This window comes from Epinephelus moara, chromosome 8 (assembly GCF_006386435.1).
Source record: "Epinephelus moara isolate mb chromosome 8, YSFRI_EMoa_1.0, whole genome shotgun sequence".
Taxonomy (NCBI): Eukaryota; Metazoa; Chordata; class Actinopteri; order Perciformes; family Serranidae; genus Epinephelus; species Epinephelus moara.
In genome coordinates this window covers 41,271,700-41,285,747 of record NC_065513.1, presented here as the reverse complement: position 1 = coordinate 41,285,747, position 14,048 = coordinate 41,271,700, and the positions used below count along the sequence as shown (strand labels likewise).

Genomic DNA, 14,048 nt, shown 5'->3' with positions numbered 1-14,048 from the left:
ATGTCTCTACGACATACGGGGCATGAGATATGCCCATTCAAAGTTTGACATTTCAATGGGTTGCTATAGCGCCCCCCTTTGGCCAATTGATGTAATATTGCTTCATTGGCATCCTCCCATGACCCTCTACCACTGTGCCAAATTTCACATGGATTGACCAAGTCAGTGAGGAGAAAAACATGGAACAGACACACACACAGAGTTTTTATCATTATATACTAAGATATTATAATATAAATTTCTAATGTGAAAGCATTAACACAAGCTAAGGGCTGACGTGTTTCCTCACACCACTTCTCCTTCTTTTCTTCCTTATTTCAATGGTCTATCGTCTCATGCACGACAGGTTCAGCAGAGCAGGCATGCCCCTTGGTGTGTCTAGTATGCACAGCGATCCATGACAATACAGCACACACATGATAATCACCACTCTTCGCTGCACGTAATGCACATCTCTCCTCCTGCTGGAGACACAAACACTGCCAGCCACGTCACTTTGCAGCCCTCCTCGTTTCTCCACTATATATTTCCGTCTTGATTCAGTACATTTAAACTCCTGCCATTTATGCACAAGAAATGTCCATTTTATAAAAAAATAAATAAATGAAAAATACACCAGTAAATTGGCGAGCACCTGACCTGATTTAAACCCGTTGGAACATGAGAAATTACAGCCCAGCCTGGCCCGAACCTGACATGTTGCTTGTTGAGGGGAACTGTACAATAAAAACACCTGAGTATGCCTCGAACTGCATTTTCAGTGATGTCATCTGCATTATGTTTCAGCCACCTCTAAAAATTAGATATTGGATTTCTGCTTTTTCTTGCTCACACTTGTAAAAAAAAAAAAAAGGCCTTGTGTTTATTATACAGAAAATTGGATGTGAACTGCTTGTCTCAGCACAGAGTCACATTGTACATCAGCTATTGTGTCTGCCACTTTCCGCTCACTCTGAGCTTCCTAAATTAGGCTCGACGCGGTGAGCTGAGGATCAACTCGATAAATGACGTGTCATTATAGCTCTATTCACTGTAATATGTAGAGCAGTTGTTCCGTTCTGTCTCTATTCTTAGTAATGTTTCCCTCAGTGGAGTGTCAGTGGGTTCAGGTGCACGGCTGGGAACAATGGAGGCTGTTGTACAAGTGTGTGTGTGTGTGTGTGTGTGTGTGTTGCTCTGATAGGTGCTCAGACCTCCTCAGCAGCTACTGTCCTGAAGCGGAGGAGGATGGCCTGTAAACATGTACAAGAGACTCACAGACTCCAGACTTTACACACATACACACACACACACACACACACACACACACACAGTGACGTATACATTAAGTGAGCCTAAGTTGACGAGCTGTCAGTTGGCAGAGAGCAAATTCCAGGCTGATCCCCCCTCCCTGCTCTCCTGTCTGCAGCCTTCCTGTGCAGACAGAGATAGTTGGTGTGTAGGAGGTTTAATGCTGCTCGATAGACAGGTCGAGCTGCAGCGCACCGTCACACACGGGAAGGGTCAACACGCACCTGAACTGTGTTGCATCACTTGTGTCTCTGAGCCTTTTATAGCTGTTGTTTGTTTGGGGGAGTGAGGATTGAAAAACAAAGTAAATACATTAATTCTAAGTACAAATAATGGAGGTGGAATAAAGGTTATGGCAGGTGCTCATATACTGTACATTTATTTTACACTTGGACTGTGTTTTAAGAAAGAGCTGAAGTTATGAGATACATTCAGTGCAGCGCAGCAAAAACAGGAATCAGCTTACAAGAAAATTTACAAAACGGGGTTTGTTTGAAATGATTTTCCTCCATGAGTGGTGAAATATGTAGAAAGAGTAATCGTGGATTAAAGTTTATAATTCCCACTCCTCTGTGAGATTTTACGTTCAGAATTTAAAGGAGAGCTGTAGTGCTCATTTTCAGGTTCACACTTGTATTTCAGGTTTCTATCAGTAAATGTGCTTCATGTTTTAATGTTCAAAACACCTGTATCCACTCTCTGTCTGAGGTGCTCCATTTTAGCGCCTGTCTCTTCAACCTCCCCTTCCAAAAAAGCCCACTGTACTGTTATTGGTCAGTTGGTCCCTCCAAGTTGGGTCCTACAGAGGCATGGCCAGACTTGAAATTTCTCTAAAGGAAGAACTTGGTCCTAGGTAGAATTCGAAGGATCCTTGACATTGGAACAATCCTTCGGCGGGACTCAGTGACATGAAACCTTTTTATACCGCCTGATTTACAGCGAATGTTGGGCCGTTTTGCCGGCAAGCTGCGAGCGTTTAGACACACAGAGCCGGATTGGCGAGTTGATCCGAGGTGCCCAATTTTCCGCCTCGTAGGGTAGACATATTGGTGGAACCTTTTCGGATAAAAAGAACGAGGCGGCCTTCCGCAATGGGAGGGGCTGTTGATGACTTGTGGGAGGAGCTGTTGATGGCGCCGCACGTGTGACCCACTGGCGGTGGATAAACAGGAAACAGCTGATGGCAGGAATTAGCGAGCAGCTAGTAGCAAGAGGGAAACACAAACCTGACAGACACTGTAAAGATGAGCAACTGGGGAGACAAGGAATTGCGCGCCCTCCTTGTCCTCGCAAACTAAGAGGCCATTAACCGTCAGATAACGGGGACGGTGAAGAACGGGCCGACTTACGTCGAGAGAATCGCCGAAGGACTGACCAGCCGCTGCTTCCCTCCCATTTTGTTTTTATACTGCCAATGCTGAGAAAAGACTGATTGGGCTTTCCTGCAAATTAGCACAATTCCTGTCTAAAAAGGGCTTCTGTCTGAGGTGCTCCATTTAAATGCCTGTCTCTTCAAACCCCCCCTCCCAAAAAATCCCACTGTACTGTTATTGGTCAGCTGGTCCTTCCAAGTTGGGTCCTACAGAGGCATGGCCAGACTCCTACCTAGCATTCGGTGAACACACATTGGAACAAGCTAGCGTGTGCCCAGGTGTGCATCATTGAAGAGGCCGCGCCTTCACTTCTGGCAGTGTTCACACAGAATTGTGGGTACTTCATGCCTGCTAAGGAGACACACATGCATCCTTGAAATTTCTCTAAAGGAAGGACTTGGTTCTCAGTAGAATTCGAAGGATCCTTGACATTGGAACAATCCTTCAGCGGGACTCAGTGACATAGCCTCCTTGAAATTCAGCCATATAAGGATCCTTCCTTGACTTTGAGAAGCACCAAGAGTTTCTAGGTTTTCCACATCTTGGTATGTCTGCACCGTCATTGCAGCTGGGGAAGGACTGTTAGAGAGTAATGTGTCACTTCCTCCTGCTAAAAATACTCACCAATAAAAGCTTCTAAACACAATCATTTCAGCTGGAATATGATCTGAAATTGGAAGGAAATGAACAACATTGGTAACCAAGGTTATGTCTCACTGACATTAGTATGTAGCTTCATGTAGCTACATAATGAAGCACTTGCTGTAGCATGCCTGGAGCAGATGAAAATATCCGTCACAAGCTGATGTCAGCACGTCACCAAAGTGAAAAACACCCTGCCGTATTCAGAACAGTCTTAAGCATGTTTTCGCTGACATGGATTACTTTTACATATGTTTACCTCATTATTTGAAATGATTTTGACCATGTTTTATATGAACACCCAACAATGCAACATTATATCTATGGCAGAAAGTAAGTGGACACATTTTGACTGTAATTCTGTTGGGTTTTTCCTCAGTGTCGGCCTTATGCTTCTAGCTTTTGAAACATTAGAGCTGATTCTTTTAAAAATGCCACCTGTTGCTTGACGGTGTCATGCTGCACACAGATCATAGTGACAATGAAAGAGTAGCGCTGGTTGTCATATCTGCTCTTCTGTTTTTATTGCAGCTCTTAAATCTGCTGTGAACTTTCACAGCAGGCAAGCAGCTGACCTTTTTGCAGCCGGTGAACACAAAAAGCAATGCTCCCGTGTTGCCTGTCCATTAGCTCCTCTAACAAGCCTGGCTCTTTCAGTGTGAGGTCCTCTCCAGTCCCTCTGAAGCTGAATCATATTTGTCCTTTTGTGATGTTGAATCTTTTTTCCGGCCCCTGTTCCTGTAACCAGTTTGGTTTAATGATTCAAACAGAAACCTCAAAGCCTGATGTCATTACTGCAAGAGTCAGAGAGGTTAACAAATGCCTCCAACATAATAAACTTAAGTTTTGAGGGGCGGTCTCTTAATATACTTCTCTCTGAGTCTCAACTTCGGGCATCAGCTTTATATAGTGACCAGAAGAATGAGACTACAGTGAAAAAAGCTGAAGAGATGAGGTGTGCCTGCAGGATGTCACTGTGCTCCAAGTGCTCAGGAGGATCTCAGTATCAAGGTACTGCTCCTTTGCATTACAAAGACTACAGTCATGGTAGGTGTGGCCCCCAGCTGGGATACTTCTTCACCTCATTGCCACCTCCTCTCAGGAGGATTTCCCAGTACTCCTGATTGGATGGGTACCCCAGGGAGACCCGTGGGGAGATCCAGAGTAGCTGGAGGCAACCATTAGTTCCCTTTTGAACTCAACCAGGATACATGGTTAAAAAATGAAACAGGAAATGGATTGAAACCTGATGTCTATTATAACCAGTTCACCAGCAGCCCAGTCGCCAGAAGCAAATGATGTATGTTTCTGCAAACCAGGGATATACATAACATTTATACATTTCATACATGTGATGTAGTTCAGATTAGATCTATATGAGGCAGTGGTGGTTATGACAGGTTTGAGACCACCAAGAATGGGTATTTTTTACTGAGAGTTTTGGGCATACCCAACTTTGACCTACTCTTGTCCCTTTAACGAAAGTTTGGGATATTTCAGGCCGTGTTTGTAGCGACAAAAGGAAGTATTTTTTAGAGTTCAGGACGTTTCCAGCTGTGTTTTAGCAACAAAAGCACTTATTTTTTTTTCTGAGAGTTCAGGAAATGTTCAGCCGTATTTGTAGCAACCAAAGCGGCCATTTTTTACTCGGAGTTCGGGACATGTTCAGCCATGTTTGTTGCGACAAAGAAGGTATGTTTTTATTAGTGTTTAGGACATTGCTTGCCATGGTTGCTTCAACAAAAGCACTTATATTTTACTGAGAGTTCAGGATACGTCCATCCGTGTTTGCAGCGACAAAAGGAAGTATTTTTTATTTACAGTTTGGGACATTTCCAGCTGTGTTTGTAGTGACAAAAGCGAATGTTTTTAACTGAGAGTCCGGGACATTTCCAGCTGTGTTTTTAGCAACAGAATCATTCATTTTTTACAGGGAGTTTGGGACATGTTCAGCTATGATTGTTGCAACAAAAGAAGGTATGTTTTTCTTAGAGCTCAGGACATTTCAAGCTGTGTTTTAGCAACAAAAGCACATATTTTTGCTGAGAGTTTGATAGTCTCGAGTGACCAGCCTCCCTTTCTTCGGAATAGGAGCCTGTGTAAGGCAGGTGTAAGGCAAAGCTAATCAGCCATTGGTCAAGGAAGTACGGAGGTACAGTACACGGATTTGCTTTCCTATGGGAATGTCCACAGACGACAGAGTCAGCCAGCGTGCTGACGTTATGGCGTCTGTGTAAGAGACTAAGAGTTTGAGACATTTGCAGCTGTGTTTGTAGCAACCAAACCGGGAATTTTAAGCCAAAACCTGTTTTTGTAACCCTAATCAACTAGTTTTTGTGCCTAAACCTAACCACATGTCAGCCATGTTGTTTTCACAACGGAAAATTGCAAGGGTAAATGTAAAGTTTTAAGATATCCTCTATATATGAAATGTATAAATGTAACATATCTATGGTTTGCAGAAATGTACAATGCTGACGTTTTCTCTGGTGACTGGGCTGTGACCAGAGAGGAAGCTTGGGCTAATTTGCTGCAGTTGAGCAGATTGTAAAGAATTTAAGTGGTTTAAAGAACAGGAATCTGGTCAAGAATACAACTCCCAGTCTTCAATAGCAGTCAAGTCAGACTGTAAATGGCACTTTTATTCTTGATGTGTCTGCAGCTCCACTGTCATTGTCTTTCACAGAAGTGGCCAGACTTCTGGCATACCATCACACAGCAGAATCAATGCGACGACACTCGAGAGGAATGAGATATAACCCTCCACTTTGTGTTTCTGCTGTGTAGCTCGCAGAACTCTCTGCTGCACTGATGTAATGATCATCCCTGTACTGTACCAGGAGCATCGTTTGTGGAAGGCATTAAGGAGCACTCACATCCCCAAACTAAATCACAACCTCATCGACTGCACCCACCTCAAATTATGACCCTATCAGCACAAAACAAAGTAATGAATCCGATTCTCTGAGCTCGCGCACCAGATAATGTGTGATGAGAACGCCTGCGCACATGAATTTGGGTATTACAGGAATCAATATGCGCTTTTCGCCTTGCAACAAATTAGATATCCAAGTTGCAATAAAAGAAGGAGATGCTGCCTATTGTTCTTCCCCTCTCCTCTCATTAATAAAATAACTTTTACAGAAGGCTTATTTAATATGCCTCTGCCGTTTCTGACTGTTGATATGAAGGTTTGTGTGAATTCAATCTGTGTTGATGTGACACAGATGTGACCAAGATGAACCTTAAGTGTGCAGTGGTGAAACGTAGCGAAGTACATTTACTCAAGTACACTATTTAAGTACAATTCTGAGGTACTTACTCTTAACTTGAGTGGTAAGAGGTTTTGAATTATTTCTAAAGTGTTCTTAGCTGGTGATACTAAAATTTAATTTGGACTAAAGAAACAAATCTACAGGTTTCTGCTGCTCTCCACTGTTGCACTTCTAACCAGTATTAAATTTCTGTGTGAATGGTTTGGCCTCTGCTGCAACATTCCTGTGCTTGTTGTCTACACACTTGGCTTCAAATGCATACAACTACCCTGCCCTTGGATTATTTACCCTTCCCTTAACGTGCCCTCACACACTTCACCCCACACCACTGCGGCCGCCCTGAAACAGGCCTTTTGTGCAGCCTTTGATGTCTGCTTTGGCAGGGTGAAGACAAATAACTGAGCAGCACTATCAGCTCTGGCAGCTGAGTCCAGCCGCGAACCGACCGGCTGCTGGTGGTGGTGGGAATGAAAGACAAAAGGCCTGTCATCAACTGGCCAGGAGCACCAAGTGTGTGCGTGTGTGTGGGTGTGTGTACGCACTGCCCGACATTTTAAGTATACAGACAATGCACTCAAGTATGTGTGTGTTTATAATTACTCCTCTCTGGATTCTTTCAGAGGGCTGTCAGCTGTATCCGGATCTTGTGTACACTCTGCATGACAGCCACTGGCAGGAACAGACTGGTGCTCTACCTGAGCCAACACTGCAGTGTGTGTGTGTGTGTGTGTGTGTGTGCGTGTGTGTCTTAGCCTATAAAAAACAACACCTCAGTGTCAGAGCAAGGACCTTGAAAAGCCACAGCCGAGACCGTCAATCTGACGTCCCATCATCACCCACCTTCTGCCTGCCGCCTACCCATAATCCCCTTCCTCTCCCTCAACCTAATTGCTTAGCTGAGATGATTAAACCGTTGACTGTATATAAACAAGGACATGCTAGCCTGTTTTACACAGAGCTCACACTCTAGGGCTGCAAGGAAGTCCCTTCGTTATGCTGCCTTTGCATTTTTACACAGAACCAAACAATGGGGGCATCATGCCGCTCCGATGTGTGATTTTAGCATCCAGGCATCCTGGAAGCAAAAGAGGCGTGATGGTGTCAGCCTCCAGTGTGACATATATCACAGCAGCACTTTATAAACACTAATAATGGCATAACATGGCATTATCAATACTTTACTGTTCGTGTTTCATCTCGTCCTCTTCTCAGAGGGTAAGGAGCTCCTGGACCTCATTGTCTCCAACCTTGCGCACACTTTCAGTCGCTGTTCTTCTTCTTTGAGTTAGCTGCTAACTGCTCCTAGCTGCTTTTTAAATCTCCTGGCCATGGGTCACACTCATCCCGTCTATGGTCCTGTCCTGCCGGCTCGCCTTTTTACACAGATGTTGACTCACCTCTGCTGCAGGCTTAAAGGCGAGACAAGTCTGTCCTCCCATTTCACGATCGTACCTTTCATAAAGAGCGGTGAAGCAGAATGATGACATGAAATTCCCATCTTGAACAGGCAGTGTAAAGTACATGTCAATTTTTTTTCCCCCAAAGTTGTTTTCTGTCATAATTGGTAGTTCTTATAATGCTGATGTACGTTCAAGTGTACGTTTTTCTGAAAAGCTTAGTTTTAATCAGTTTGTTGATGCTATGAAAAGCAGGTTTGACATCATGATTGACAGCTGTGTGTGCCAGTCGGTGTGCTCGTGATCAATGGTGCTGCTAGCCATTGGTCAAATGGGTGTATGGATGGGACTTAGATATTGTGGAGACTGCAACTGTGCGGACTCTGGCTCCAAATGATGTCAGCGCGAGATGGCAGTGGCTGTATCTGGGATATTTTGGCTTCATTTTTGTACAGTGGGAGGAAGTGGAAGACAGGTTCGTTTTCATTCAGTTTGGTTTCATTTTCTTCTTCCTATTAGATATTTAATGCTATAAAAAGGGGGTATGACACCATGATTGACAGCTGTGTGTGTCAATCAGTGTGCTCGCTATCAGTGGGGCTGCTCGTTATTGGGTCGGACAGGTTTATGGGCAGTAATTCAACGCTTTGGCTACACTCCCTGATGGCTTCTGTGCAGACTCTTGCTCCAAATGCATCAACAGCGCAAGATGGCAGCGGTAGTATCCGGGATATTTTGGCTTCATTTTTATGTTGTGGAAAAAAGCGGAGATGCATTGTTCATCTTATACTGAAAAAAGTGAACTAGTAACTCCAATAAATGATCCCTCCATCCTTCCTATGACGCATCACAGACACATTGAGTTGGTAAACATGAGCGTGCTGATGACACATTATATGATTTCTGAGTAGTAGCACGTCAAACCTTGCTGCTGTTTGGAGCCAGGTTACCTTGTGTGGCTTGAACCTCCCTACCTGAAGTACCAAATCCGTATCTTTCAGCCATGAATCATCCTAAAATGACCCTGCTCAAGTTTTATGTTTCGTCACATAAACTAAATAGTCCAAACTAAGCAGCAGAGCATATTTCAGAAGTCTTTTCTGGCTCCTGGCCGTCTTGGATCAGGCTCTCTGAGCTGGCACCGACTCCGGTGTTAATGCGTAACTTCTGATTGGTGAAGCTGGCTGCCGGCCTCATCTGAGTGTTACATTACTTCTAACTGGCAGAGCTGAGCTAAAAGCTGTTGAGACTCAGATTCCAAAAATGCCAATAGGGAGGGAACAAGATACAGTAGAATGGCCGCAGGATAACAAAAATAGTGGCGAACATTGGCTGCGCTTCAGGCCCAGATACACTGGCTCCAACTATTTTTAAGTGTATACATTTATAGCAATAAGCGCAGTCCTCCTTCATTCAGTTTTGATGCATTAATGCCGCATTGCTGCTTCAGTGGAGCCAAATTAGTAATATATACAGCAAAACAAGCCCACACTGCTCTAAACTGACTTGTCATCATACTGTAACAATACGCCCCTGGTTGCTTCTGAGTGCCTTATAATTACAATGACTGCATCTTCTTTATTTTTCCACAAACTAAACTCTTTCCTTGCGATTCAGCCTCCTTTAAAGTTGTTATTGTGGAAGCAGGAAAGTAGCGAGGACGCACACTTGGTCCTCCATCTGTGGCCATGGCTTTACATGTGTTTTTGTGGTGAAAATAAAAACTGTTCCCTGTGTCCTTTCCAGCATGTCATCCCTCCTGCTGGCTCTGCACTGGGCCGTCTGCAGACAACTGTACGTCTTGTCGCCCCCCATTCAGCCTTCACGAGGGCCGCTGTGTCGACACCAGCCCACAAGGCTTCTTTATCCAGGACAACGAGTGCCAAGGTGAGAGCACACTCACTTTTTTATTGCTGTACTTGTGAGCACACCAATTAACATTTTGCACCCCTTTGTTCCCAACATAACCTACAACCTTAATCCTTAAAGCATGACCAGACAAATTGTCCTCACTTCACAAAGATGTCCTCAAGGTCAAGAAGCTGGTCCTCACAAAGATAGCAGTGCAAGAGCAGCGAAAAAGTAAAAGTAGCAATATCATCCCAGCCAACATTCCCGTCTTTAAGAGGCTGTATCTGGCTGCGTTTTAAAACTAGAGCGATGATACTGATATCATATGAAACTAGACAACCCAAGGCATCCAGTGGCGCCAACTTTGTTATGATCTCTTCTCAGAAAGGAGGCTGAATAATGCTGCAAACTGAGGCTAAATTGTGGCGAGGGAAAAACGATGTGGCCATTTTAACAGAGGTCCCTTGACCTCTCACCTCAGGACATCTGAATGAAAGTGGGTTCCGTGGATACCCACAAGTCTCCCCTGCATAGACAGGACCACTTAATGCATGCCGTATGAAAGTACGTGTTATTTTGGCCTTTTGTATTTGAATATTTCTGCATATTGGAGTACATAAACAGTATTGAAAATGTATAAATTGGGTACGACTTGAAAGCTGAGACTGCTGTGGATTCAGTGAGCCCAGTTTTATTCATGTGTGATAATGTTAGCCCTCATAGCAGCCATTTCATTGTAGTGAGGCCATTTTTTTGGAACTTGATCTCACTGTAAAAATGACCTATAGTGACCTCTGGGATAATCACAGCCTCATGAAACTTTACAGCAACAAACTACAGACCCCAGGCATTCAGAAGATGTTAGGCTTTGATAGGTTTGTTGACAAAAGGGGGTTTCACAGCAGTCTCAAAAACAAAAGTGCTCGCCAGCAAGTCACTGAAAAATGCAGATCTTACAGAAATTTCCAAATGTGAAATGTTTTTGAAATCACAGCATGGATTATTCTGTGCTGTTCCTCAAGGTCTTGGTATCTTAGTGTGTTGTTTTAAAGGGCTTCTTGACCATTTTATCAAGTGGCGAGTGAAATTTAGCACCACAACTGTGTAACAAATGATATCAACCCAAAAATAGAACTTAAAACGACTTATGAAACATAATGGTCATTGTATTGATAGATGCCTCACCGAAACACAATGTTTATTACAGATTTATGACTAGAAAAAGTTGCCACACAGTGCTGAGCTGCATCTGAAAATAATCTGCAGGTTCCCAGCTTTCAGATGATGTGCACCACCTCAATGTGACAAATACAGTCAACCTGCTGTCTCCCCCTAAAGATCACCTGCCCCCCCTAAAAAAGACAAAAATGCATCTATGTGGGTGTTAGAATAATGTGCATAATCTAACAAACTTTAATGTGGTGCTGGTGAAGGTGGAGTTTATTTCCATTACTTACTATATCAGTGGCGGTTCTAGGCCAGTTTCAATGGGGGGGGGGGCAAGCTAGGGCCAGTCCTTTTGATACAGGGGCACATACAAGTAGGGTCAAATATCTAAGTCTGAACAATAAGATATATATGTACATATATATATGTATATCAGTGTTTCCCACAGGATTTTTGGAGACTACATCCAACCCTGTAGGGGGGTCCGGGGGCATGCTCCCCCAGGAGAAAATTTTGTATCTATTTGATTTAAGGCATCAATCTGGTGAATTCTGAGAGCCAAGTTATGATGGCAGAATATGCCTAGATTTCAACATATTTGTGCTTTTTATGTGTGAAAAATGTTCTATTTTTACTGATAAATCACTCGTGGTATGTTATGGTGAAGGGTTACACTTAAAATACGGCTAAGGATTAGTGGTTTAACATTTCACTAATCAAAAGAAAAATGACTAACGTACTAATGGAGGGCTATTTTATCATTTTAAATCATGTGCATACAAAATATTCTTTTAAAACTCTCACTCACAAACACAGTTACAGATACGCAGAACAATACAAAATACGCAATACGAAGAGAAAACAAAAGGTAAGACTTAAATTAATTTCACACAAACAGACACAAATTACTGCTTTCCCCCTTCCCTCCCTCACGATTTGCAAGTATGGCACCCTGAATCAGAGCATTTAATTTTACACGGCTTCGAAAACAAGATTTCAAAAGCCCTCTGGTAGTTGAATGCCTCTGGGACAGGCAACCCACTGGATCCGTGGCGTGCACGATCCGGCCGAGGCACAGGTGCCGGAGCTAATAGTTCAGATCGTATTTGACATGGCTACATCAACATGGTGTGACATGTAACTACCATGAGCCAAATGAGAACGAGAACGTTTTCAGAGCTTACTTCAATGGTGCTGTGTGTTGCCGTGCAGGCTCAGAGTTGTCTTAAATACAGCCACACAATTCTCTACTGATGTTTTCGACCGGCAACTGGTTGAGACGATTTAGTTCCGCGTTCCATGTTGCCCCTCCGACTCTTTGGCAGGGGGGCCACAGGGAGGGCCGGACTTCGAGTTACGGGGGCACTGGCCCCTGCTGGCCCTCCCCTAAAACCGCCATTGTATTACATGTGTTTTAAATCAAAGAAGTGGAATAAAAAGTACCATATTTACATCTGAAATGCAGTAATAAGTGACATTAAATGGAATTACAAAAATAAAATGCAAGTACCTCAACATTTTCCTTAAGCACAGTACTTCAGTAAATGTGTTAAATAACTTCACACACGGCAGTGTTCATAATTTAGTTATTTAACTGGTGCTTTTAACTGTGGAACATTATACTTTGTAAATTCCTAAAATACAATTAAACAATCATTGTTGTCATTATCATTAACGGCGCCTCTAAACCAAAAAGACAATGATCAGGATAATTGTTGGTCCAAATTAAGGCGCCATTTATGTGGACTTGCAGTGCCTGTAGCTGTTGCTGCCTCTAATCAGGAATAAACCACAGAGGCTGTAAAGCTTTGCAATTATTGACTCACCTTCTTTGACCCATGTAAACTTGTTTCCACTGTGTAAGCAAGAAAACAAAATGTCCAAATGTTCTCTCCTCTCTGACAGGTGCACAACACCACTGAGACACTTTTGCTGGAAGGAACACAAGGAAAGAAATAGCTTCTAATTATAGCTAGAAAGTAATGCAACCAAAATATAATTGGGAAAAGGTGTGATTAATGATGAGCAGTTTTCATGAAGGTGTGATTCATAGGACAACAGTGTCATCACTGATAAAACTCTTTCTGTGTATGCACAGGGAAATTAAATTGAAATCAACCGTGGTGAAATCCAGAATAAGAGAGTCTGTAAATAAGCCAAATTGTGGGAGAAATTTTATTTCAAAGATTATTTTTTTCTCCAGAAGCTGTTTGAAGGAACTCTGGAGAGTGATGATCTGTTTGGACGCTGCTGGAGTCTGCCTCCTGGTGTTCTTGGGTCCAGACTGTCGCTCTTGGTTCAGTCAGTGTAATGAAAAGCATTGATATTACACAGAATTAATGTGACCCAGAGCCCCAGAGATAGGTATTATAATTCAGTTTGTGTTCACCACAGGTGCACTTTCAGGTTAGGTCTGCTGTGAAAGCTTTTCACAGCTTTGTGCTAAAGTGGGATTAGTGAAGGTGTAGTTCATTAAACACAATTATACCAATTTCTCAAAATTACTGCAGAGAATAGTTTAGTTGTGTTTGAATGGGTTATGTAGCACATTTTAACCACATTAAAGGCACAATGAGTGCCTGTAGAGGGAAGGATGGAGAACAGATTTACTGCTTCCTCACATCAAAAGCTATAAAAAGCACCAAGATAAATACAGTAGATGGTAAATGGGCTGCATCTTTTAGCACCCTCCTTCCTTACTGGGCTGCGTTCCAAAAACAGTTTGAGTCGCCCTCGCTCACTTGCCCTCAGCANGCTTCCTCACATCAAAAGCTATAAAAAGCACCAAGATAAATACAGTAGATGGTAAATGGGCTGCATCTTTTAGCACCCTTCTTCCTTACTGGACAAAGCACTTTGCAATCAGCCTCTCATTCACCAATTCGCACATACAGTCAGGTCCATAATTATTTGGACAATGATACAGTTGTCGTCATTTTGGCTCTGTACACCACCACAATGGGTTTTAAATGAAACAATGAATACCTGCTTAAAGTGCAGACTCTCAGCTTTCATTTAAGGCTTTTTTCAAAAATGTAGTATGAACCGTGTAG

The 14,048-nt window shown here is 43.0% G+C and overlaps 1 protein-coding gene across 1 annotated transcript in view; it reads left to right on the top strand.

Moving 5' to 3' along the window:
• The window catches only part of fras1 (Fraser extracellular matrix complex subunit 1), a 399,990-nt gene that overhangs the window by 213,265 nt on the left and 172,677 nt on the right, over positions 1–14,048 (top strand). The window contains exon 18 of the mRNA XM_050050884.1: positions 9,724–9,864. Coding sequence (XP_049906841.1) covers positions 9,724–9,864 — 141 coding nt within the window. The remainder of the gene's footprint in view (positions 1–9,723; positions 9,865–14,048) is intronic.